The sequence below is a fragment of the Ipomoea triloba genome, chromosome 15, assembly GCF_003576645.1.
Source record: "Ipomoea triloba cultivar NCNSP0323 chromosome 15, ASM357664v1".
Taxonomy (NCBI): Eukaryota; Viridiplantae; Streptophyta; class Magnoliopsida; order Solanales; family Convolvulaceae; genus Ipomoea; species Ipomoea triloba.
In genome coordinates this window covers 9,905,223-9,931,469 of record NC_044930.1, presented here as the reverse complement: position 1 = coordinate 9,931,469, position 26,247 = coordinate 9,905,223, and the positions used below count along the sequence as shown (strand labels likewise).

At 32.5% G+C, this 26,247-nt stretch overlaps 1 protein-coding gene across 1 annotated transcript; it reads right to left on the bottom strand.

The window, feature by feature from the left end:
- Positions 1–311: 311 nt before the first annotated feature.
- Positions 312–3,257, bottom strand: LOC116007391 (transcription factor bHLH96-like). Its single transcript, XM_031248051.1, has 3 exons — positions 2,762–3,257; positions 1,829–2,257; positions 312–517 (listed from the first exon to the last, which is right to left on the bottom strand). The coding sequence occupies exons 1-3, from the start codon at positions 3,176–3,178 to the stop codon at positions 434–436; spliced, it is 930 nt and encodes a 309-aa protein (XP_031103911.1). The 5' UTR covers positions 3,179–3,257; the 3' UTR covers positions 312–433.
- Positions 3,258–26,247: the final 22,990 nt, after the last annotated feature.

Genomic DNA, 26,247 nt, shown 5'->3' with positions numbered 1-26,247 from the left:
AAATCTAACTAGGGAATAAGTTTTTCTAATTTAATAATTCAATTAAAGTTTCTTAAATAGTGCGAGGCTTTTTTTTTTTAACCCTTTTGCTTTTTGTACTTTTTGATGAACTTTCAACTGCGTGAGGATGAGAACTGTTATTTTTGGGATAAAAGTGAAAAATAAAAATCGAAATCTTTATTGACTGAACTAGTAAGTGGAATCACACGTGTAAAAGCTACAAGAATTTTGTTTTTATAAGTGTCAGTACAGTCCCAACATAGCAAAGTTATAAAATAATTATAAGAAATACTGAAAAGACACACATGAAATGATTAGGAGGCTGATGAGAGAGCTGACTACAAAATTATTATTTCCATTTTTTTTTTTTTGAAATACATTAATATAGAAATTAAATAATTGAAGAGTTGTGAAATGAAGTAAGTAAAGCAAACTATCCCTCGTGAATCCTACCTAAAATCTGATTCACTGCAGCTGCTATTTCATCCACAGATGCCAGTTTGCACCCATTTTCCACCTGAAACGTAACCACATCACTATTCTCAGCTTCTTTAGTAGATATGACTGCGGTTCGATTTTGATTCTGAACCAACATGCAACAATTTTTGGTTATGAAATTAGATGAATTAGAATTGAAACTTTGTAAAGAAGGTTTGGTTTCGATTCTTAGAACCGTAATTTTTTTTCAAATTGCAATTTTTATTTCAACTTTTTATTTTTGTGATAGTATATTTTTTAAAAAATTCTAGAAAAATTTATAGATCAAATAATGTTTCTAGCTTAGTATTACTCATTTCTTTTCAATTGTTTTTATATTTTCGATTTATATATAACGGAATTAGGATTTTGGCTCCAATAAATTTTAAACTAGAGCCAGAATTTAAGAGCAACCTCATTTGTTGAGAATTTTTTTGTGCTTCTTTTTGTAGGCCATCCAAGTAGGAGAAATGAGAGAGTGAAATAGGAGAAAAATAAAGAAAAGAAAACAGACAAAAAAAAAAGGCACTCCTTGACGGGCCAGCTCGCGTGCAGTGGGCGCGGCAGTGCGTGAAATGCGTGTCTTGCACGCGAATTCCTTCGTTTTTGGGCCCACAAAGAACTTGTATTGCAAGAGAAAAATTTGAGTAAAAAAACCCTTCCATTAACACAAAAACCCAACTAAAGTTTTTTGGTTTGAAGAAATCTACAAAAAATCACTAATGTGGTTGCTCTTATGGGTTCCGATTATGAACCTGAACAAAAACCATCCTAATGATTCCGAGTCCAATTCAGTTTGCACGATACCTGGTTCGGTTCAAACCGAGTTGATACATAGTTATCCCTATTCTTTTTTTGATACATTAAGTTTCACAACTTATAATAAATTAATTTTAAACCCTCAAAATCTTTGCTCAAGAGCTATTAAAAAAGGTAAATTGCAAATCGTTCTATCACGTGCTCCTCATATTCACTTTGAGCACAAGGGGTCTTGGTTATCCTATTCTTTATCGTACACATCACAGTACAAATTTGTAAAGCTAGCGTTGTGTTATGCTTACTGCTTAGTACAACAAAAAATAAAAAATGATACTCCCCTGTCTTACTTATTATTCATTAGTCAAATCAACTCTTTTTTCTTTATTTATTTTCTTTAATAATTTTTTACTTATTTTTAAATTTAATTGTTTGTATTTAATAGTAGTGCAGTTTCTAAATATATAAATTTTATATATTAATACTAAATTTAATATTATAAAAAATAATCAGACACATAAAATGAGAAGGAGAAAATATACTTTAGCATTACGGGGGTTTCCTAGTCTAATTTAGTAGTTGAAAAGTGACTGACCTTGAGACCAAGAGAACAGAGAAGAAAAGCAGCAGCCTTGGTGACATTGAGATGAAGCACGGTGAGGCCAAGGCTTTCGATCCCGGAGATCATTCTGGGCAGAAGCTTAGGCCGCCGTTTGGACCGGAGTTTAAGGTTTACATGATTCTCCACCATTGTCACTTCTATGTCCGCCGCTCCGGCAGCCGCCAGTTGATATCCGGAAGACAACTCGTTTGGAGCGCCGCCGCTCAGGCTTTCAACATTCCCTGTAATGCCCGTGGAGTACTGTGGGATGTTGAAGAACTCCGCGAAGGTAGAAGATGAAGATGAAGATGAAGATTCATGAATAGTTTCCTTTTCATGCTTTGTTCCACTCAGGAATTGTAGCTCATGTTCTAGCTCTTTCACGTAATTTATTGCTCCGCCTATGATTGATGCTTGATCGCCCTGCAATCATCAAATCAATTTTTGTTATACGAACAATCTCCTAATTACTGGGTACTGAACTTGTTTTTACTCGTCTCCATTCAACAATTCCTAATCCCAATGCTCCCGTCTTGCTCTAATACTAGCTTATTTGTTAAAATCAAGTGCTTTGCACTTACTTCAAAAGTTATAACTAGTATTGAAAACACAACTTTATATCCTTATAAGTATTGACACATTTTTCCAGAGACGGAGTGCTGAACTTGATCTATACTGACCTCCGCCCAACAATCATCTAATCACTGTCAACCAGTTTTGCCCTAATACCACTTATTTGTTAGTTACATTTCTAAAACGCTAAGTGTGAACTTGATTTTTACTGACCTCTACCTAATAATCTCTTAATTACGGGATAAGGACTTGACCTTTACCGACTTCCGCCCAACAAATTCAATCTCTCGTGTCAATGCTCTGTTACTTTAGACAAGAAAATAGAAAACAAGAAATTAGATATGAGAGAGAGACCCTTTGGACATAAGATTCCGGCATTAGTCCCCGGAGGACGGCGAGGTAATCGTTCATCTGTTTCCGGCGGTTTCGCTCCACGGCAATGTGAGTCATCCTCTGGTTTTCGATCTCTTCCTGGTTTTTCTTCGTCCTTGGACGTCGCTTACGCTGCCGAGCCGGCATGGTTACGCCGCCACAATCCGCCGCCGCCGCCGGCTCTTCTGTGTTTGAAGGCAAAAGCTCCGACGAAGGAGAAGAATTCGGAAGAACCCATTGCTGGAATTCGTGGGAGATTGGAGAATCCCAATCCGGGTAATGGTAATCTTCTGGAATTTGAGGATAACCCGGAAAATCAAACGAACCATTCTCATCGTCATAGTTCCAGTAGTTGAAACAAAATAAATCTTGTTGTAGTGGCATGGCTTCGAGTGCCATTCTCTCCCTCTACCTCTCTCTCTCCCTCTCTAAAGTAATATTTTTACAACAAATATAAGAGAGAAATGGATGTTAGATAATGGCTACATAGGCTTATATGGTTTGTTTTTTTTTGGGTGAATTGTCTCAGCTTTTAAAGGTGTCGAGGCTATGAGGCTATGCCTACTTTATGGAACAACAGGTAAATTTCACGTGAAATTGATCTGATAATATCATTTACTCTAATAATTTCTACTACTATACAACAAAATATTAAAAATAAAGATTCGTCTCCATCTTTAATCAAATGTCAAAGATTTAATCCTTAAATTTGAGTATAGAGCGGTCTTAAATGTTCAAATCAACTGTCCCACCTAATAGAGATGTCTACAATTCAGAGAATTAGTAATTGTATTTGACGGTGAAAATCCTGGATACACCTAAAAAAGATGGCAAAAACTTGTATGAGACCGTCTCACCATGAGACGGGTTGGGTCGGAGCAAGGTGCAAATGTAACACTTATATGCACAAATGTTATACTTATATACTCAACTGTAATACTAATTAGGAATAAAAATTTTGTTACAATGTAATACTTTTAAGTAGGGCTGAGCAAAACCCGAAAAAATCGACGAACCCGACCGAACCGCCGGCCGAATAGCAACTGCCGAACCGGGCCGAACCCGACCATTAAAAACCGAACCGATCGCCTGAAACGACGTCGGTTAAGTGGCTGCGGGTTGGGGGTCCAAAATTGCATCCGAACCGTCCGAATACCTGATCAAATCTAGGGTTAGATATGCTATGTATTATACGACGTCGTTTGGTGTTGTAGTATATATATCCTTAGATAAGGATTGAGACTTCCGTAACTCCTCATTTGCGCAGTCGCGACTCATCCTAGGGTTTTCAGACCTCTCTGATTTCTCTCATTTCTTTGAGACTTCTCTCACTCTCTCAGACCTCAGTCGCGAATCGCGATCCCTCTCTGTTCTCGTTCTCGACTTCTCTAAGAGTCTGAGACTCTGAGTTCTCTCGTTCTCCGTTGGTGACTTCCACAGTTCCACCCGGTGGCCGTTGGTGACTTGGTTCTGTTCGAGTTCGACTGGTGGAAGCCCGACGCCCTACTGGTGCCTGTCGGAGACCGTTCGGCTATTTCATCTGGTGATATCTGTGCTAGAAGCCCTTGTTCTCCGGGGTATTTGTGAGAAAGGAAGTAGGTATTCAAACCCTAGTTTAATAACTTTGATAGTTTGATCTGTTAGGCTGTTAGCGATTATGTGATATTCTAGTGGGAGCACTGACTCGTTGCATTACTTGCAATCTTGCATACTTGTTAGCGATTTTGTGATATTCTGTGAATCTGTGATATTCTGGTGGGAGCACTGACTCGTCGCATACTTGTTTGCGATTTTGTGATATTCTGTGAATCTATGATATTCTGGTGGGAGCACTGACTCGTTTCATGTTTCTTTCAAACCCTAGTTTGATAACTTAATCAGTTATCATATACTGGTGGTTAAGTGGAAGCCCTGTTTATAGAAATCCTGATAATGATGGACTATGAATTGGGAAACAATTGTTGTATATTAATATTACAGTCTCCCAATCTGAAATTGAAAATTGAAAATTGAAACCCTGAATCTGGATTTCTTTGTCTAGTACTCTAGAGTCTAGACTCTAGTCAAGTTTATGGATGTATGCCCTTAAATGTATTCTCAATAAATTTCCTAATAAAATAATTGTGTTCTTGGAAAATGATGACACAAAATGTGTCTGATTCTAGAACTTTATGTGTAATTGTATGGGTGACTGAGACAGTGAGTGACTGTCTGTCACTCTGGCTCTGTCCATTATTCTTTGTGATTGTATCCCAATACTGTCTGTACTGATACTTAGCCATATTTTAGATGGATAATATCAGTACTCCTGGTAGTCAACCACCCAATTCTTCAATTGTGGAACTTACGGTGGTGGAAGCTCAAACTATTGAGGCTAATAATCAACAGAATGAGCAACCTCCTGCTGCAGTTTCTGGGAAGAAGAGGAAAGAGGTTGATTCCAGATCTAGAGTATGGGATCATTTTGTGAGAATAAAAGACAGTAACAATATTACTATACAAGCAAAGTGTGTTTATTGTGCAAAAGTGTACAAGTCTGAGTCCAAGAAACATGGTACATCTTCCTTAATAGCCCATATGCTAAGCTGTTTGAAAAACCCTCACTCCAAGGATACTAGGTAGTCCCTTTTAACCTTTCAAGCAGTTAATACCTCTGAGTCATCTGAAACTACTGTGGGAGAAATTGGGTGCTTGGTATTTAACCAAGACTTAATTAGGAGGGCCTTGGTTAAAATGATAATCATAGATGAACTGCCTTTTAGATTTGTTGAGGGTTTAGGTTTCAGGATGTTCATTGCTGTTGCTTGCCCTAGGTTTATAGTTCCATCTAGATGGACTATAAGTAGGGACATCCTAGTGGCCTATGAAGAGGAGAGACTGAAATTGAAGGCCTTTTTAAGGGAAACCAATCATAGGGTTAGCATTACCACTGATTCTTGGACATCAATCCAAAGGATTAACTACATGGTTGTGACTGCCCATTTCATTGATTCAGAGTGGAAGCTGCATAAAAAAATCATAGCCTTTGTCCCTGTTACCTCTCACAAAGGGGAGTATCTTGCAAAAGCCCTAGAAACATGTTTGCTGGAGTGGGGGCTTAGGAATGTTTTTAGTGTTACTGTGGATAATGCCTCGTCTAATGACACTGCTATGGGGTTTCTTAAGAAAAAAATAGTGTCTTGGGGTACATCAACTGTGAAGGCTAAGTATATTCACATGAGATGCATTGCCCATATCCTTAATTTGGTTCTTCAAGATGGCTTGAAGGAGTGTGATAGTTCTGTGAAAAAAGTTAGGGAGGTTGTTAGATATGTTAGGAATTCACCTGCCAGGCTAAAGAAGTTCAAGGACTTGGCTGATTTGTTAGGAATTGAGCAAAGGTCTTCTTTGTGTCTAGATGTTCCAACCGGATGGAACTCTACATATTTGATGTTACAATCTGCTTTGACTTATCAGAAAGTCTTTGAATCTTGTGAAGAGTCTGATAGTTCTTTCAAATATGACTTGGTGATTCTGTGCCTAATTTTATGGACTGGGAGTCTGTGAGCAGTTTGGTGGAGTTGTTGAAATGTTTTTATGATATGACAATCAGAATTTCTGGATCTTTATATGTGACAGCTAACACATTTTTCAGTGAGATTTCTGATTTGTATTGTATTTTAAATGGAATGGTGGAAGCTGGTGGGGCAGTGAGCTTAATGGGGAGAAATATGAAAGCAAAATTTGAGAAGTATTGGGGTGATATAGACAAGATGAATCTTATGATTTTCTTTGCTAACATTCTAGACCCCAGGGATAAATTAGAGTATATGTCTACTCAAATTAATCATATGTATGGTGAGGAGAAAGGTAAACCATACTATGATAAAGTGCTTGCTAGTTTGAATGAGTTATTTGATGATTATTCTGTTCCTGCCACTTCTTCTGTTTCTGCTTCTTTTGTGTCTGCTGCTGTTGGTAGTGCTTCTTCTGTGAGTTTTGTCAGTTCTGTGTCTGTTGGAAGGCCACAGCATTTACTCAAGTCCCAAATTAAAAAACAAAGATTGGAATCTGGGAGTAAGAAAAAAAACTGAACTGGATATCTACTTGAGTGAGGCAATAGTTGAGGAGGAAAACTCCTTTGATATTCTGAGATGGTGGAAGATAAATGCTGAGAGGTTTCCCATCCTTTCTAAGCTTGCTAGGGATGTCCTAGCTATTCCAATCTCAACTGTTGCCTCTGAGTCTGCCTTCAGTACATCTGGGAGAGTATTGGATCCTTTTAGGAGTTCATTAACTCCAAAAATTGTGGAAGCTTTGGTGTGTACCCAGGATTGGCTTAGACTGCCCAATACTCCTCTATGTATTGAGGAAAATCTTGAAGAATTGGAGAGGTTTGAAAAAGGTAATTGTTTTACACTTAATTTCATTTTGTTGTTTTACAGTTTTATATTCATATTTTGCATTTAATAATTTACATTTCTTATTTTGCAGAGTTAGTTGATGGTGGAAGTGGAAGGAATTTTGATCCTACACTGGCTACAATTCCTGTAATGTTATTATTTATCATTACTTGTGTCTCCATTCTAATTAATTGTCAATTTACTCAATTGCATTCTAAAATCTAATCTCAGTTGGTAATTTTTGAGGCCATGGTAACTATGTGTTATTAGTTGCTGGCTTGAATCCTTGATTGCACTGGTCCACTGTAAGTATGGTACTCTGCAACTGTAACTCTGTAAGACAGTAAGAGTGTAAGGCTTGGTAACTTTTTGTAAGTTGCCGCCTTATTTAACTCTGTTACTCTATTCTGTTTGTCCCTTTTATCAGTTTATGTGGCAAATGGCAATGATGAAGCTTCCACCTATAATCTGAAAAGAAGGATTAAGTTGGCATGTTGCTCTATATTTATTGAAGCAATTTGCCCTTAATTCAAAATTGATAGGAAACAATGCTTACTGAGCCAAAATTCCAACTTCCAAGTTCCAAGTATTAATTATACAATTGTGTTGTAATTGTTTTCAGTTTTCACTTTTCAGTTTTCACTAACTTATAAGTTGTAACTTGTAACAATTTACAGGAAGAAGAGTAGGACTTTCAGCTTTGTGGATATAAGTTAAGGAATTAGGGGTTAGGGCTGTCAGCTGTGCACTAACTTGTTGCTGTATTCAGTGTATTGTTCAATATTCAAATTTCAAAGTATCATCTATGATCTATTCTATTCCCTTTTGGTCTGTAATAACTTATCAAAGTATTTATGAGTTTTGCAAATTTCTCTTTTGGTCTATAATAAGTATTAATTTGTAGTTATAACTTATAACTTAGAGGCTTAGAATCAGACAATCAGTTATAACTTAATACTTAGTAAAGTTTTGAATTGTTTTTCACTTTTTTTGCATATATTCTTTAGCCGAATTCAGGTCGGATAACCGACCGAACCGAACCAGTCCGAAATTACAAAAAAACCGATAGGGTATAGTGCCAAATAATTTCGGATGGGATCTGACCAATGCCAATCCGAAAACCGATCGGAGAAGCCTCCCGTCCGACCGAACCGAACCGAACCGTCCGCTGCACAGCCCTACTTTTAAGGGAAAATACAATACTTTTACATTTTGATTTAAAAGTATTACTTTTTTCCTCAGAAGTATTATATTTGCCCTTATAAGTAAGGGGCACTTGTCAACATTACTTATTATAAAAAATGTATTACTTTATTTCAAAAAAAAATATATTACTTTTTCTTTTATAAGTAGCAAAAATTATATTCTTGATTAGTGTTATATTTGAGCATATAAGTATGACATTTGCACATATAAGTATGACATTTGTATGGTGTTTTAACCCGACCCGACCCGTCTCACGAATAAGGATCCGTGAGACGGTCTCACACAAGTGTGACCCAAAAAAGATTGGTGAGATGGATCATAAAAGATAGTTAAAAAATAAAATTTAGGTACGAAAGATTGGAAAAAAGCCTGCATGCCACCACTAGGAGTCAAGGTTTCAAACCTTGAATACGTGGAAAAATCATACTTCATTTTATATTATTATCCTTAAATTTAATCTTTACTAAATTGATAATTTAATTGAAGGGTCAAATTTGAAACAAAATCGATAGTAAAACGACTATTTATGATTAAATTGAAAGTCGATAATGTACATTGATAAATGTCAATAGTCAAGGATCATTTATGGTCTAAGTGAAAGTTAGGATAAAAATTGGTAATGTTAATAGTCAAATGACAATTTTTAGAATTAACTCTATTTTTCATTAACAACGCAAGACTTTTCAATGAACATTTTAAAATATTTTTTAATAAAAAAATTCTCTATTCTCACACGACAAAAATCCATAAGATATTGCACAAAACTAATTTAATTTAGTAGAAAAGATACCACTCAAACCCTATAAGTGAACCGTACCCACAATCAATGATAGATGAAAACTCTTGGGGAGATGCATTTCCATATTTTAAACATGTTTTCACATCATAAACTCGGAAACTTCAATTCCTTCACAAATATCAAACGAGAACAAGTACTTAGGATAGAAATAAGAACCAATCTCAAGCTTACATCTGGAAGAATTAGATGGATTAGATCAATTTTATTTTATTTTTTATAAAAAATACGGTGACATTTTCATAATTATCATCAACTTACTATGCAAATTTGAACACTAAAATATGCAATTCTCATACTTTTCTAGGTTTGCAGATTTAGTATTAACATTTTGCATATTTAGTATTAAAAGATTGCACTTGTAAAAATGCGAAAGTGCATTGCACTTAGGATTTCGATTTTAGAGTTTATGACTGAGTTTTAGGTTTTATTTGGTTTAGTGGTTAAGTTTTTACTGTTTAAGGTCTAGCATTTACAATTTAGATATAAAATTTAGCCTTTTCGTTGATTTTATAAAATTTATCAGGTTTGCATATTTAATTGTTAAAAATAGCATATTTAAGTGTTCAAATTTGCATAGTGAGGTGGATGATAATTACAAAATGCCACCACATTTTTTAAAAAATCTTATCAAATCCATCAAATTTTTATAGATGTAAGGCTGAAATTGGTTCTTATTTCTCTCCTATGGTACTGGTCTCACAAGATCCTTTCAATATATATATGTGTGTGTGTGGAAACGGATAATATGGGTGGAAACTTGTTTATTCTCTAACAATATGGATGTAAGCAAATACAGAGTACTATTTTTAAACAGTAATAGTCTAATATTAACACCCACACTGAGAAGTCAAAAATTAAAACTCAATGACAAACAAACTCTAACGATAGTATAATACACCACAACTACCAGTACAATGCACTAAAAGTACATCATCGATGCACAAATATATACTACATCTACAAGCCGCAACCACCACTACAATGCACAACCACTTCCACAATGCACCTCACAACATTCGCCACTACAATGCACCGCTACACCAACGCAACTATCTCACCGTATCAACATCTAAACCTTAACCCCTAACCACTACACAAAAAACCATACACCATAAACCCTAAACCCTAAAACCCTTAAACTAACCCTTGATTAATGAACACTAAACCCTAATCCCTAGACCCTTACCCTAACTCTAATCACCCTAAACAGTAACCCCTAACCACTACAACATAAACTCAAAACCCTAAACCATTAACTGTAAATAATCTTACTCTATAAACACACAGACCCACGCTTAACAAGTCACAAGCCCTCCCTTCAAGATCAACTCTCTTAGGACCCAAAAAAATGCACAGCCACCAACAAAGTAATGCACCACTAGTTCTATAGAAATGCACAACTTTACTACTAGCCATCAACAACTAATTTTACATTACGAGTGCATAAAAATGTACAACATTTTACAAGTGCACACCTTAAAACCCTAAACCCTAACCTTTAAACCCCTATACCCTAAATCCCTAAACCCTAGCCTCTCAACCCTAAATCCTTAAACCATGACCTCTCAACCCCACAAAATTGACCATTGACATACTAATACAGAATGCGCAACACTGCCCCACATAATGCACAAATTTTACTCTGCGAGTGCACAAAGGTGTACATCATTTTGTAAGTGCACACATTAGTTTAAACCCCTAATTAAACCCTAAACTCTAACCTCTAAACCGTACCCCTAAACCCTAAACCCAACAAAATTGACCGTACCGACATACTAACATAGAATCCACAACATACACTGCCCCACAAAACGCAACATTTACTATTAGCAATGCACAACTTTTACTCTTGGAGTGCACAAAGGTATCCTATGATGCACCACACCTAGCGTCCAAATGTGCAACTCAATGGCCTACGATGCATGGCACCCCTCTTAAAGTCACATATTTATCAACAAAACTAATCAAAAGTATACTCCAACGAATCGCATAAAAAATAAAAAAAATTAAAAGAAAAAAAGAACAAACATGAAACCATGCTGAGTAGTCACCACCGGCACCCAAAAAAACCAAAAGAAAACGAAGGAAAATGAATGGGAAAAAACCAAAAATCATGGTTATAATTCCCTAAATTTATGCAGCATAATCTATAAGGAAATCGTCGGCAAGGAAACTGCATGTGCAAAACTACCTAAATGCCCCTAACGCAATAAAAATATGAAAATAGTTAAAAATATATATCCATTAAATCCTATCCATCATATCTTGCTAAATGAAGAGCTCATATTATACAATAGGTTCTCACTTGAAGAGTGGTTCTCATATGAATATATATATATATATATATATATATATATATATATATATATATATATATATATATATATATATATATATATATATATATATATATATATATATATATATATATATATATATATATATATATATATATATATATATATATATATATATATATATATATATATATATATATATATATATATATATATATATATATATATATATATATATATATATATATATATATATATATATATATATATATATATATATATATATATATATATATATATATATATATATATATATATATATATATATATATATATATATATATATATATATATATATATATATATATATATATATATATATATATATATATATATATATATATATATATATATATATATATATATATATATATATATATATATATATATATATATATAATTTGGTTCATATGAGAACCTCTATTAACATGTGAACCTGTGTATCGTGTACCGTTGATCTTGTGGTTTATAATATTTTAGACATGGTAAATATACATCACTACACTTCTGCACCACTCACATACACAACTATAAGCATCTTGACCGTCTGATCTATCATCTAAATGGTAGATAGGACTTCACAAGTTCACACCCATACAGTGGTTCACACAAGAATCAGACCGTCTACACACAGTGTTAAATATTTAAAATTGTAACATTATCATTATTATTTGCTAGTATTTTCACTCGTGCATTGCACAAAATGAATTTGTTATAATATTTTAAGAATATTTGGATCGATACAATTATATAAATTAGAACAATGAATATTATATAGTGAAATTAATGAAATGGATTGGATTGATTATGTTTTCTAATGTTATCCTTGCTTGAATTCGAGCAAATAATTGCCCAATTACCCGCGCAATGCACATACAAAATTTTTTTATTATATATTTAGATAATAATAAAATTAAAGATAAAATTATAAGCAATTCTAATATTTGAAAGTGTGCATTTATTTGATTATAAGATTAGTGCAAAAGTATCACTCAATTAGTTGAATAATATATGACTCGTTTGTCTACAATTATCTTAAAAAATTGATATGTAATATGATTTATGTAATTATATTATTACTAAAATAAATATAGGAAATAATGAGAAACAATTTAATTGTTATTAGTATAAAAATAAATCCAACAACTATGTTTAGCTTAATTACCATAATAATTATTAGGTAAATATATTAATATCTGTGCAATTATACTTTTATACCTTAAGTATATATTCCTTTTCACAATATTTTCTTTACTTCTTTCCTCATCCTCCATATCTGAATGAATTAATTGTAATTATTATAAAAAAAAATTAAAAATTCAATTGTAATTGTAATTATACTAATATCAATGTAATTATTAGCTTAATTAACAAAATAATTATTATTTAACTATACTAATATTTGTGTAATTATCCTTAATTACCATAATAATTATTAGGTAATTATATTAATAATGTGAAATTATATATTTATATATATATATATATATATATATATATATATATATATATATATATATATATAATCAAAAAATTAATTTTAATAATTATAAAAAAATTGAATTATCCACGTTTAATTGTAATTATATATACCACTATTATGATAATTATAACTTAATTATTATTATAATTATTATTATTAGTTAACTATACTGATATTTGTACAATTAATTCTTTAACTACCATAATAATTATTAAGTAAATATATACTAATGTTGTCACATTTATTGAGCTATTATTTATCATAATAATTATTATATTTTATATAGTAATATCTTGAGGGGTAGTTTGGGCGAGAAGTTACAAAAGTAAAAAAAAATTTGTTTTTATTAGTAGTAAAACAAATACCAACATCACAATGAGATTGTTGACTGAAATAGAAATTTACATGATCAGACTAAAAATACACAAATTTTGAAACGAAAGAAAAAAAAAGAAAAAAAAAAAAAGAGACAAAACAGCTTTTCTAATTATGTTTGAATCTAACTTTGACCCATTTGGATCCAAATTTTAAAATGTGTCTATTTTATCTATCTATCTATGTCAGTTTTTTTGGCCACAACATCGCATGCAAGCGCAGCAGCTACATATAATAGGTAATAGAGAACAAGTGACCTGGTTTCAATATATAAGAAAACCCTATTGGATCTGCAGCCACATGGCTAAACCCTATCCCCAGGACAACATGCACACATTCACAACTTGCATATATATATATATATATATATATATATATTTGAAGAATGAGACAGATGCGGCAAGTCCAATCTGCTATATATATGTGTGTGTTTGTCTGCTGTTTCCACATGCAATTTATAATCCACGACTCCAAGTCTTCCAATAAACAAAGATCACTTTTTTGTTTGGATTTAACCTAATTTATATTGTAGAGGGAGAAGATTCTTGAGGCAAAATATAATGATAATTGTACTTTCTGTAGTAAAGTTGTAAAACTACCATTCAATTTTTATAAATTAATCAAAGCATGTCAAATAATAGAGTAAAACATGCGAAAGTTGAAATTTAGTAGTATTACTTTATTGAGAATTCTATCACTTTCTTATCAAGCTATTTAATTTATACGCGGCACGAAGTAAGTTTATTTGGAGAAAACGCGTAAAGTAAAAAGTAAAATCGTGAAATTAAATATAGTATTAGGCTCTATTTGGCAGAGCTTATAGCTTATTTTAAGCTACTAATAAGCTACAAACTCTGTTTGGTAATGTTTCTAAAATAAGCTAGTAGCTTAAAATAAGAGCTTATTTTTTAATGCAACTAAGGTAGCATTTTAAAATAAGCTAGTAGCTTCCTAACTTTTTTTTTTCATCTTTAACCTTATTATTTTAAAGAAATGACATCATTTATCCTTTCCAATTAAAACCTTTTTGGCTAAACTTTTTGACTTTTTCTCTTCAATATATTTGGTTGTAATTTCAATTTGACATTTGTGTTTGAACATTGATTTTGTATTAACTAATCTTATGAATTATAAATATTTTGTTTTAGTTTATATGTTTTCAAATATATGTTCTTACTTTATATTTTATTAAAATATATTGATTTCACTATTTTATATTTTAATATATAAACAAACCTATTTAAATTTAAAACTATTTAAATTGTATGAAGATGTCTTTTTTAGTCTTTTTACATTTATCAGCTTATCAAAAAGCTAATTTTACCAAACACTTTTAACCATAACAGCTAGCTTAACAGCTTTTCAGATTTCAGTTTCAAGCTTATAACTTTTCAATTTTCAGCTACTTTTCAGCTTTCAGCTACCTTTTCAGCTAGGTTTGCCAAACATAGCCTTGCTCTATTAAAAAACTGGTCCCTTTCTTGACAAGCTATTTAATAGGCGGTATGAAGTAAGTTTATTTAGAGAAAACGCGTAAAGTAAAAAGTGAAATCGTGAAATTAAATATAGTATTACTCTATTAAAAATTAGGTCCCTTTCTTGCCAAGCTATTTATGGATTACGTACGTATTTTATTTAGAAAAAACGCGTATTGAAATATGGGCGATCGAAGGCATGATCTTCACGGCAACGGCGGCCCCCATGAAATTTATATTAGGTTTCTGCCTTTGAATATACTTTGCTCGTTTCCTATGATTTCGGAATTCTGATCTCTTGCAATTTGGTAAATAAGGCTCACGCTAATATGCATGCTATCACTCGTTGCAAATTAAAGAATTTATTTTGATTAAACTAAAATTGTAAATTGATAATTAAATTATTAAGAAACTTACAATTTCAATCTTCGATTATTATTTTTTTTTGAAAACAACGATTTTCGATTATTGTGCATTATACTTTGCTCTTTTGCTACTCGTTTTTTTAATTTTGTCACATTATATCATTATTTTACAATTGAATCACGCTTTTAGTTGGACTGCACATTTATGTTTATATTATATTTATAAGTAACACGTGAACCATAGTCTTTTTTTCGGTTTTTTTTGGTGGCACGGAGATTCGAACCCATTGCATGGCTCTGATACCAAATTGAATCATGTGCTCCATCCAACTAAAAGCCTAAGCTTATAGTTGGACTGTACATTTATGTTTATATTATATTTATAGATGCAACATATAATTTTAAACATTATGATATAAAATTAGAAAGAAAAAAAAACCTTATTCATTTTTTAAAGCAGAAAAAGTTAATATCGCCTCTATTAAAGTTAGAACTCATTCTCTTTCATATGAGAGTACAACCAAATACCACTAGACCACACGATCTTGACTACTATATAATGTAATAACACATTGTTACATACCATTTCAAATGGATAATCATAGGATTCCACTATTTTTACCTAAAAAATAGCCCACAAACACAGAACTACTTTGTAGCTAGCTCACAAATCACAATCCTTCATTTCAATTAATATAATTAAACTTAACTCTTAATCAGTTTCACATTTTATTTCAAACAATTATTTTCCCAGCATTAGGGCTTGCTGGGATAACAACAAATCTATCATTTTTTGACGAATTTAATCATATATAATCAGCGTTTTGACCTGGTTTGGAGCAGCGTTTTGGCTCCAAACCGCTGAAACCCCAAATGGTGCAATTAGCAACGTTTGGGGTTTGGTGTTTTGGATAAATGTTGATCTTTGTTCAAAACGCTTCTATGATTTCATTAAAATTGTGTGATGATGTAAATCTTCTTGCAAATTATTACACTAAAGTTTAGTTATGACGTAATTCTTTCTTGCAAATTATTACACTAAAGTTGTGTTATGACGTAATTCTTTCTTGCAAATTATTACATGTTCTCCATTAATTTAATTCATATTCAGGTGATTGCAATCGTGACTACTTTTATTTATTTACTTATGGTTGTTTAATGTTTTGAGAAAATATATTCAACATGAAACTGTAGAAGTAAAGACTCCAGGCCAGTATACAAGATCGATCCAGGTATACATTTGACCATATATAGATTACCTCGGATCTCCTCCATTATCGTAGTAGTTAGAGCTATATAAATATTTGCTAATTACCGTATTAGGCCGGTCAGCCTTAATTAATGAATCTATACCTACGTGTAACCCTATGCTAATTAAAGGAGTGGAGATGTCAACACTCCAGTCAATGTCATTCATCAAATTATATGCAATAATTATGAAAAGTTCATTTTGGTGTATTTATTATATTATTATTTTATCACTACGATTTGTTCAAAGAGAACACTTTGCTCTTTAATTACTGAACGTAATTAATTTGAGTATAGTATATACTTAAATTAAATATGTTTTTTATAATTAGAGCTTACTCAGGATATCTCATGGTCTAAAAAAAATAACTATGAATTTTATTAAAAAGTAATTTAAATTTTATTTTTCTCATATTAAGATATTTTCAAACTTATTTTTTAAATTACAGTGCTTCTCGCCCCTTTAGCACTTTATCAGATCACATGTTGTTCATGAGTTGTTATATCATGATATGTTGTAAAAATAATTTATGGAGCAACCTTATTGACGGTAATAATAGTTACCGGAGATATTTTGAGTATTATTGAGTGATGTTGAGTACAATATTTGAGTACAGTACAGTGCTCAGTTCAGTGTGTGTTTTTTGTCTGGTCAAAGTGTTGTGTCTCTACAAGTGCTTGTGAGTCCTTTTTATCTTCCTCAGTGCAGTAACGGAGCATCAATGCTAAGGAGCTAAGTCGTTAGGAGCTGAGTCGTTGAGTATTAATGCTGAGGAGCTGAACCGTTGAGCATTAATGCTGAGGAGCTGAGAAGCCATTGAGCATTAATGCTGAAGAGCTGAGGAGCCGTTGAGCATTAATACTGAGGAGCTGAGGAGTGAACTGCTGAACAGTGTTGAACGGCTAGTTCTGCCTGCCTTTGGGTCCTGAACGTGGTTCCGGGTCGGGTACCCAATTACCCTGTCACTTATCAAGTTGGTCAGACTATTAATGTGACAACTACAAAATTATAAGTTTGACTCCTAAATAATGTGAGTACGATAATGTTATATAACTTTGTTTGGTTCAAGTTATGTGATTGACTCAATAATTTTATATTTCCATCATATAACATTTTGATATAATGTTGGAGGTTGTGTGTGTATGATTTGGAGAAAAGTAATAACTAAATAAAGTTATATATTAAAAAAGATAAAATCATTAAAGTAAAGAAAGGAGAAAATGCTGCAATGGCATTTTCATAAATAACTCAAACATTAAAGTACACTTAGCAAGAATATAGAGTGTATCCAAGTGATATGTGAAAGTGCAGTGAAAGGGTGTTATCATCTTTTAGAGTTATACTTTGATTTTTTCTTTTTGGTTTAGGATTTACGGAGTAGTTTATTTTGTTTTGTTTGGTTTAGAAGTTCATGTTTGAGTTTATTATTTATGATTTACCTTTAGAGCACCTAGTAGTATTATATATAAAATACACCTAACGCTAGTATAAAATGTTCCCAACGATATTATAAATTGTACCCAATGTGAAAGTGCAATGCACTTAGATTTTACTTTTTATAATTTATGATTTAGTTTTTTTTTAGCTTGGTTTATAGAAGTTCACTTTTAACTTAAAGCTTTGCTATTTATGGTTTAACTCTGAGTAGTTTAGTTTTCAAGATTTATCAATAGATTCACTCTATAGTATGTCTAAAATGCACTTTATAATGTTTGCTAAGTGTATTAATTAATTTAAAGTTTGAGTTATTTACAAATTATAAATGTGGCCTGACCTTGTGGTCTCGTGACACTAATTTGCTCCCTCATATGGGTTGTGGGTACGAGTCTTAATAGAGACGATATTGACTCTTTGTGCTTCAATATTTTCTGTGTACAAACAGAATTCTCGAAATTTCACATCACCTCTCAAAAAAGTAATATCATTATCCAAGTTAATCTTACCTTCTGTAAACCAAAGGCTAATTAACATAAAGTCAAATATGAAATAGGACATGCATAAAGCTAGCTAGCAGAAAAGAGGAAGTCATTATGGTCTGTCATTCTGTACTCTTCTTGCTAGTTCCCTCTCATCATCATCACTACTTTTAATTTACTTTTAGATCAGGTGTCTACAGAAACATGTTGCAAGTATGTCTTACATGCTTTGCTCAATATAATCCACCCATTTCCTACCTCTATATATTGTAGTAAATTATGCAATCCGACATGGTTCAATGATAAAAAAGTTGAGTATAGATGTAGTGCTCAACAAATATTTCAATTAATCCGCGTAGCTCAAGTGGCAAGTGAACTCTTTTTGTGGGGAGGAATTTTGAGAGAACCCAGGTTCAATTCTCACAAGTGACGATTCTCCCTGGGCCAGCTCCTGCGCCTCTCCCAGCGAGCCCGAACCGTTAAACGAGAGGAGAGAAAGACCCTGTAAATTTACCAAAAAAAAAACAAATATTTCAATTTGAATTTTCACTAGGAGAGATGAATAAGTCTTAGGAAAAAAATAAAACGACATACCCGTAATTTACGTCCTCTCACAAAATTCAAAGACAGCTGTGAGGGACTTTAAAGTTGAGTTTAAATTTATACAAAGTGACAAGCTAGTTTATAACTTCTGTGAGGGGCCTTAAAGTTGAGTTTAAATTTATATTGTGATAAATTAGTAATTATTCATAGGGAAGAGAATCTATCAATTAAGTTCACAAAGTGACAAGCTAGTTTATAACTTCTCATATCAGAAGATCGATGCAATATCAGTTGGAGTAATCTTTCTTTAAAAAAAAAAAAAACTTTATTTGGTGTCATTGTTGATTATTGCGATTGAAATTGAACATACTATATTTGTTATTTAACCAAATAAAATTAGTTACTATAAGATAAATATTATGTTGAATATGAGAAGTATTTTTTTTTTTTGAAAACAAATATGAGAAGTATTATGCACCAACGATATTTGACAAATTTTGCGACGTTGACTTAGTTTGAATTTTGAAACTATTAGGCATTAGATAGCGATGAACAATAATTGATGAGTGTCCTATGACCAAAAGGCTAGGTTTTGGAATGTCACTGGAAGTACTAGTAGAAACTAAAACTTGGTCCCTTCTTATGGTGAGTACTTTTTATTCTTTTTTATTTGCCAGTGGTATTGTTTGTTATTGTGATTGTAAATTGACAACTTAATACTTTTTACATGTTGAATATTCATCCATTTAAATAATCATTTTGATAGACTAAATTAAACTGGAATTTAATGGATGTTGGAAAAGAGGAGTAAAGTTGAATATATGATAGGATATTACTTAGTTGGTCAGATAGTCTAACGAGAGATAGATTTACACCGGTAAGTGACTGAATACAGAATTTAAGTCGAATTAGTGATTTCAAAATGATCCCATAAGTGGGGTTGTCTAGGCTATTTATGTTGACTAGGAAGTCAATCCATGCCAAGTCAGTCTGGTAGTGGGTGCCAACGTATCATTTCTTGTTTGGCCCTTTAGGACAACCGCTTAATCCATTTGCCTACTAATCAATAAACGTCAAATACACTATGTTTGTGGGATGTTTTTGGAGGAATTTTGTGCTTTAATTGTCGTCCATAGAATGATCTAAGTGCTATAAATTGAGTTAAAAGACTAATTTAGTGCATTTTGGTGTTTGTTAGGCAAAAGGATCAAGATAAGGGCATGCAAAATAGTCAAGAAAGGAGCAAAATAGGAAGAAAATGTGGGATTTGACCATAATGCCCAAGGTCACGTCATGAGGAGCAGCGTGACGCCAACTTCAGAGACATGGTTATGCTCTTCATGTCACTCCTCACGCAATAGAAAACCTCGTGACACAAACTTCTGGCTGGATATGTTAGCCATGCCACTCGCCACAGAGTAACTCCCCTTGTGACAAGAACTTCTGCGCAGCAGTTTTGCATCTCACACCACTTGTCACAAGGTAATTAGCCTCGTGACAAGGGAATCGCGTGAAGCGGATTAAAGTCCCAGCTATAAATAGAGGAATTGATCTCAATTGCAAAGAAAAATGTGATTTTTACCAATTGTTCAGACTTGTACTTTAGGTTTTAGAGAGAGAATTCTCCCTAGGGTTCTTGAAGCAACTTGACAACGTGATCTAGGGATTCTAAAGGGGATTCCAACTACAATTTATTGAAGATTGAAGATTGTTCTTGAAGCTAAGTTTGTTCATTTCATTCAATTGCAATTTACTTTTGTTTCCAATGCTTCCATTGATTCTTCATTCTAGCTATGCAATTGTGACAGTATGTAGCTAATTCTTAGGGAATTAGGATTAGGTTTACTTGTTAGGATGCTAGGATATTTTGATTGCAATTAGGAAGTGGCTTGATGCATTGATTTGAATTCTTGTTGGAAGTGAACTTTATGTAGACTCTTGTATAATTACGGCCACAGTGTATGAGAGGTCCAGGAGGCGTGTAGCTACCAAGAGATTGTGACTACACTATAGCGTACTCTACTTACAATTCCCAAGTAGTAGGGTTGCTATGAGAGTAAGATTTTACTACTTGATAGGCCAAATAGACCACGAGGGTGGCTTTAGCGATGAAAACATCTTCCAAGATATCTAAGACCATTCTATTGTATCCAATCAAGGAACACCTAGTCATAGTCCTCATCTCTATTCACTTGATTACATTTGTAGGTTACTTTACTTTTCCTTATTGCTTTGATAATACTCTCTTTTAAAGTCTTAGGACCTAGTTTTCTACGGCTCTTATGCACTTGTGCTTAGCTGCACATTGTTCAATTCTCATTCGCCATCCTTAACGAATGACATCCTAAGAAACTTCACATTTCCCAACCTTCTTTCCATCCCATGTATACTACCATTTATTAGTACCTATACAACCTCAAAACATGCATTTCTCCTTTGATCTATCAGATGTAACCTTCGTAGTCTGGTGACTAGCTTTGCCTGTATCACCTCATAGCTCAAGCTACTCAACCGGTTGGTTGGTAGGGAGAATAACCCTCAATATAAATGAGTTATAATTTTTGTGGTTTCAAAAAAAAAAAAAAAAAATGAAGCAAACACTAGCTAGTAAATGTACATGATCAATATTTGTAGAAGATGGAGATGATAATGTGGGATAGGCCAGGCATGACCCATGTGCTACAGTACATGGTGGACCACACTTCATGTACAATTGTTATACCATAGACCAAGGTTCATATTGCATTGTGAATCCTGATATAAAATTTTTATACCTTCAGTTAACACATTTTGTAGTTACAGTTAACAGTTTCTGTACATGTAACAAATAACTTGATAATTGCTAATACATAATATGATAGCTACAGGTACAGAAATTATCAACTGCAAGTACATGATGTGTCAACGATACAGAATCTGAATGTTATTTATGGACCAGAGTCTACCATGCAAGGTAAACTCTAGTCCATGGTATAATTTGCCCTTCATGTAGGAGTTCAAACTCATAACAATAATAATAATAATAATAATATTATTATTATTATTATTATTATTATTATTGTTGTTGTTGTTGTTGTTGTTGTTGTTGTTGTTGTTGTTTTATATTTTATCTTGTAGGAGTTTTTATTTATTTATTTATTTTTAAAGCTAGTCGGAGTTTTAAGAAGTGATCCTAAAACTTCTTTTAAGTTTCAAACTCCAATGCCATCAAATTAATTACAAGATAGTTTACATTTATTTGTTGTAACTTATAAGTTTGATAATTTGTATTAATTTATTTATTTTTTTAAATTGTAAGTTTCTAGTTTATAGAGTATAAAATTTTAAATTTGTAAATGTGTAAATAATATATAGCTTGAGTGTAGCAATTACAAAAACATGTAATAAATTTAAAATTTTATAATTATAATTAAAATTTGTAAAAGTATAAATTATACATATGTGTGTATGTGAATGTATATACGAGTCAAGATAAGCAAATATTTTTAAAATGAGTAATGTTAGAGACTCATAATATTTTTTCCCTCCAATCAATTCCTCATGACGTGGCAGCATCTAATTGATATCTAAATTATATTTTGAATTAGTGGTAACATCAATCATTCATGACACCCAATGAATGAATGTCACATCAAGAGAAAAATATTAGAGGCGAAATCTATTGGGGAAAGCGCTTTCTTTTTAAAAATATAGGTTGAACTGCCCTGGCACAACTTACATTGTAATATGAATTGATATTGCATGCAAGACCTACATTAATATCAGTGTATATGAAACTAAGTGAACATCAATAATATTATTCAATTGGTACAATATAATGAGTTTAATTGTTGATATATTAAACTCATGATATAATTATATAATTTAAAATCTTTTCTTTAGTGGGTCTCAACGATAATAAATATTCGATGCGACCGTTCGTAACGTAACTCCCGGCATGTATTGATGAATGATGAGTATTCCTGTCACATTCACGTAGTGCATGGGTCGGCCGAATCATGGTTTTTGCCACATTTTTTATAGTTCCATAGGTCTAAGGATTGTCAATTCCTTCCAATCATCTTCTATTTTGGTGTTTACGGTTCAATCTTCAAATCTCTAATTCAAGAAAATAGTATTTGTGCTATATGTATACGTAGATAGAATGAGATGTCAATCGAGCCAATCCGTTCAATTTTGATCTAATCTTACTGGCATGTCGACTTATCAATTTTTTTATTGATTCAAACTAATCAATTTTTTTCTGGTCAGATTTAAAATTCTTGGTTCTAACCCTAAAACATCATATTGCCCAAGCGTATTGCAAGACTCAACTAAAACTTTAACACATTTAAATTAACATTATGAACTTTCAATTTTGATAAATTAGCGCATTAGTGTTTACTGCTAATCATATGGTGAGAACACCCACTATCAAAGTACAATCTACTTTTTGATTTTCCGTGTTGAACTGCATAGCATAAAATGTCAGCTTTCCTAACCCAAATTTGCTTACCAACGGTGTGATCCATTTTTGCTTTAATTTTTCTCTTCTCTGATCACGATAGAACTTGTAGCATTCTGGTCTTGTCACTTGTGTGTCCCTTCATATTGCAGCAGTAACATGTAGGGGAGTAGTGTCTTAATCTCACTCTCATCCGCCTTTGAGTTGAACTAGTACATGAACTGGCAGAGACAAATTTAGTTAGTTGTGAGTTATTTAGAGTTATGTGTGTACCCTAGCCCTTTTTTGATGTTGGGAGATCTTCCGACATCAACGATTTCATCTAGTGTTGAAGTGGTACTTATTATTTGAATATGTTTCTTGAGTGAATCCAATTCACTGGTCAGTTGATCAATTCTTGGTGCTAGGAGCGTTGTAACATAGGTTTTCTAGGATAAAACAAGCTATGACTTCAAGTTTGAGAACTCAAACAATGAAACCCGGCGAACAAGAACAAGGCTCTGATCACAATAGCTAAAGAAAGGAGTAGGATGAGAGAGAAAAATATTATTTGATCTGTGTGTAAAATCACCTACTCTTCCACAACTTATATAGAAGTTGTAGGATTAAATAGCATTTAATCATGTCATTAATCTGAAAATAAAATCAGTCTTATAACCCCTATAACAGCATACAATTCAAGTACTTGAGAATTAATTCTGTAATTTAAAATTGGAATTAATTTGAGATTAATTTCGTAACTAATGAATTAAAACTCAGAATGGTCACTCCCCGAGTCATACCCGAGAGGTTAACCATTCTGCCTTACCCGAGTCGACCTAATAGCGATCCGAACGAACAAATCGTCAGCCCCGAGCCATTAGCGTACTAGACTGGTTTACCCGAGTTGTTGGTCGATCGTGCTACCAACCATTTTGCTTTGCCGAATCGTTAGTGGTGAACCGAGCCGATGGTTAGCTTGGACAAATCATTAGTGGCTCTGTGTTGAAAAATGATATGAAAATTGGCATAATCATTAGGCGCATCAAGCCTTTTCAGGATCATTTTGGAATTTCATTTGCACCCCCACCCCCCCCTGCGCGCAAGAGAGAGCATCTATACTATACAATTCAATAAGTCTTAGGCCCTTCCTTAAGAGTGATCGATTTTTGAGGAGATTTTGCAGGTGTGATTAGGAAATAGAAAATGAGGGTGGAGAAAAAAAAAACAAAAATAGAAACTAAAAAAAATTAAAAAATTGTTTTTACGCGCACGCCTAGGCGCGAAAGTTACGCACGAGGAGGTCTAGCTTGTCCTTCCATTCTCAATCCTGAAGATCAATATATAGAGGAACAAAACAAAACAAAAGTACACATGTAATCACAAAGTAATATCAATATCAAAGTTTTCAACCAAGAAGAAAAATTAAGAAGACTCTTACAACCTGCTCTGATACCAATTGAAATTTGCAATCCAATGCTAGGAGTTTAAGTACTTAAGAAATATTTAAGTGTTAATTATACCACAAATTAACGAACTCAATAAAGCAGTTTTACGTTCCTAGAGTGATTACTTTCTAAACTAGTTCATCGGCTATTTGTTAGGTAATTCACCCAAATAAGAACACACACAATAACAAGAAAGCAGCAAAGAACACTCAAGGTTTAGTAACTCAATTTGGAGAATTCAACTCCTACGTCTAGGGGCATCCCATAAAATGACTATTTGATTCTTCAATAATTTCAAGGAAGTGATATGCCGAATCAAAATGAAGAATATGAATGACTCAGTTGTGAATTTCTAAGACTCGGCTAATCTTTGAAGAGTTCCTTCTTTGAAGAACCTGCATGTAATCTCCTAATCATTTGAACTGATGCTCCCCCTTAATTGCAGATAACTTGCTTCAAGTCCATGAGCGTAATCAGCTCGTAATCAGCAACAAGTGAAAGGATTGACTTGATGTAAAAATCTTTATTAGCTCAAGAATAATTATCAAGTCATATTTAGCTCTTCTAAAAAACTCTCTCAAAGTGTATTTGATCCTCTCTGTAAATTTCTTGAAGCGTATAGTAGTAGAGAGAGAATATAATGCTTAAATAGTCAATCCCCATAAAAGTGTCAGCTGAATTGCCTTGAACTTCTGTTCAAACAATCTTCTTACTGGTTCAGTCTTCAATTTACAAGTCTAACATATGAACAACTTTGAACTATCTTAAGACACTAGTTCAGACTCTAACTTAGTACACTGACTAAACTACAATTCGAACAAATACTTCGTTCCATAAAAACTTAACAATGTAGAGGAGTAAAAAATGTATTACTTTGTAACATTTTTTTCAAATAATCATTTTATTAACAAAAACGTACTCCCTTTTTCTTATTTTACATGTTTTATTTACTATTCATTAGTCAAATCAATTAATTTTTTTGCTTATTTTCTTTATTAATTTTAAATTATTTTTAGATTTAATTTTTTGTGTTTAATAGTACCTTTAATGTAATTTATAAATATATAAATTTTATATACTAAAACTAAACTTAATATTATCAAAAATTGAATTAAAAATAAATTTAGTCAAATTTCCTAGTTTCCTTGTTTTCCATTTAAAATTTTTCATTTTTTGTGTTACATAGACATTTAAAAGTAATTTTAATTTAGTAGAGAAATGTTACATGAATCGTTATACTTTGTATTGCTTTTCCTATTTATCAATTGTTGTTGAAAGAGAATATAATGCTAAAATACAGTGCAAATTAAGAAATTTTGGTATGTGAACCTTAACGTGCATAAATTAAATTAATAACTCTAATAATAAACGTAAAAAGAAAAAATGAAAAATCTCCCTAGTAGGGTGTTTGGTAAGATGAAATTGTAATTCCATTCCTATCAAACTC

Excerpts from the sequence above, each read along its gene's own strand:
- LOC116007391 (XM_031248051.1), bottom strand. The coding sequence starts at position 3,178 with ATGGCACTCGAAGCCATGCCACTACAACAAGATTTATTTTGTTTCAAC. Across the intron at positions 2,258-2,761 it reads CGGAATCTTATGTCCAAAGG|GGCGATCAAGCATCAATCAT; the intron begins GTCTCTCTCTCA and ends TGATGATTGCAG. Across the intron at positions 518-1,828 it reads TCTGTTCTCTTGGTCTCAAG|GTGGAAAATGGGTGCAAACT; the intron begins GTCAGTCACTTT and ends GTTACGTTTCAG.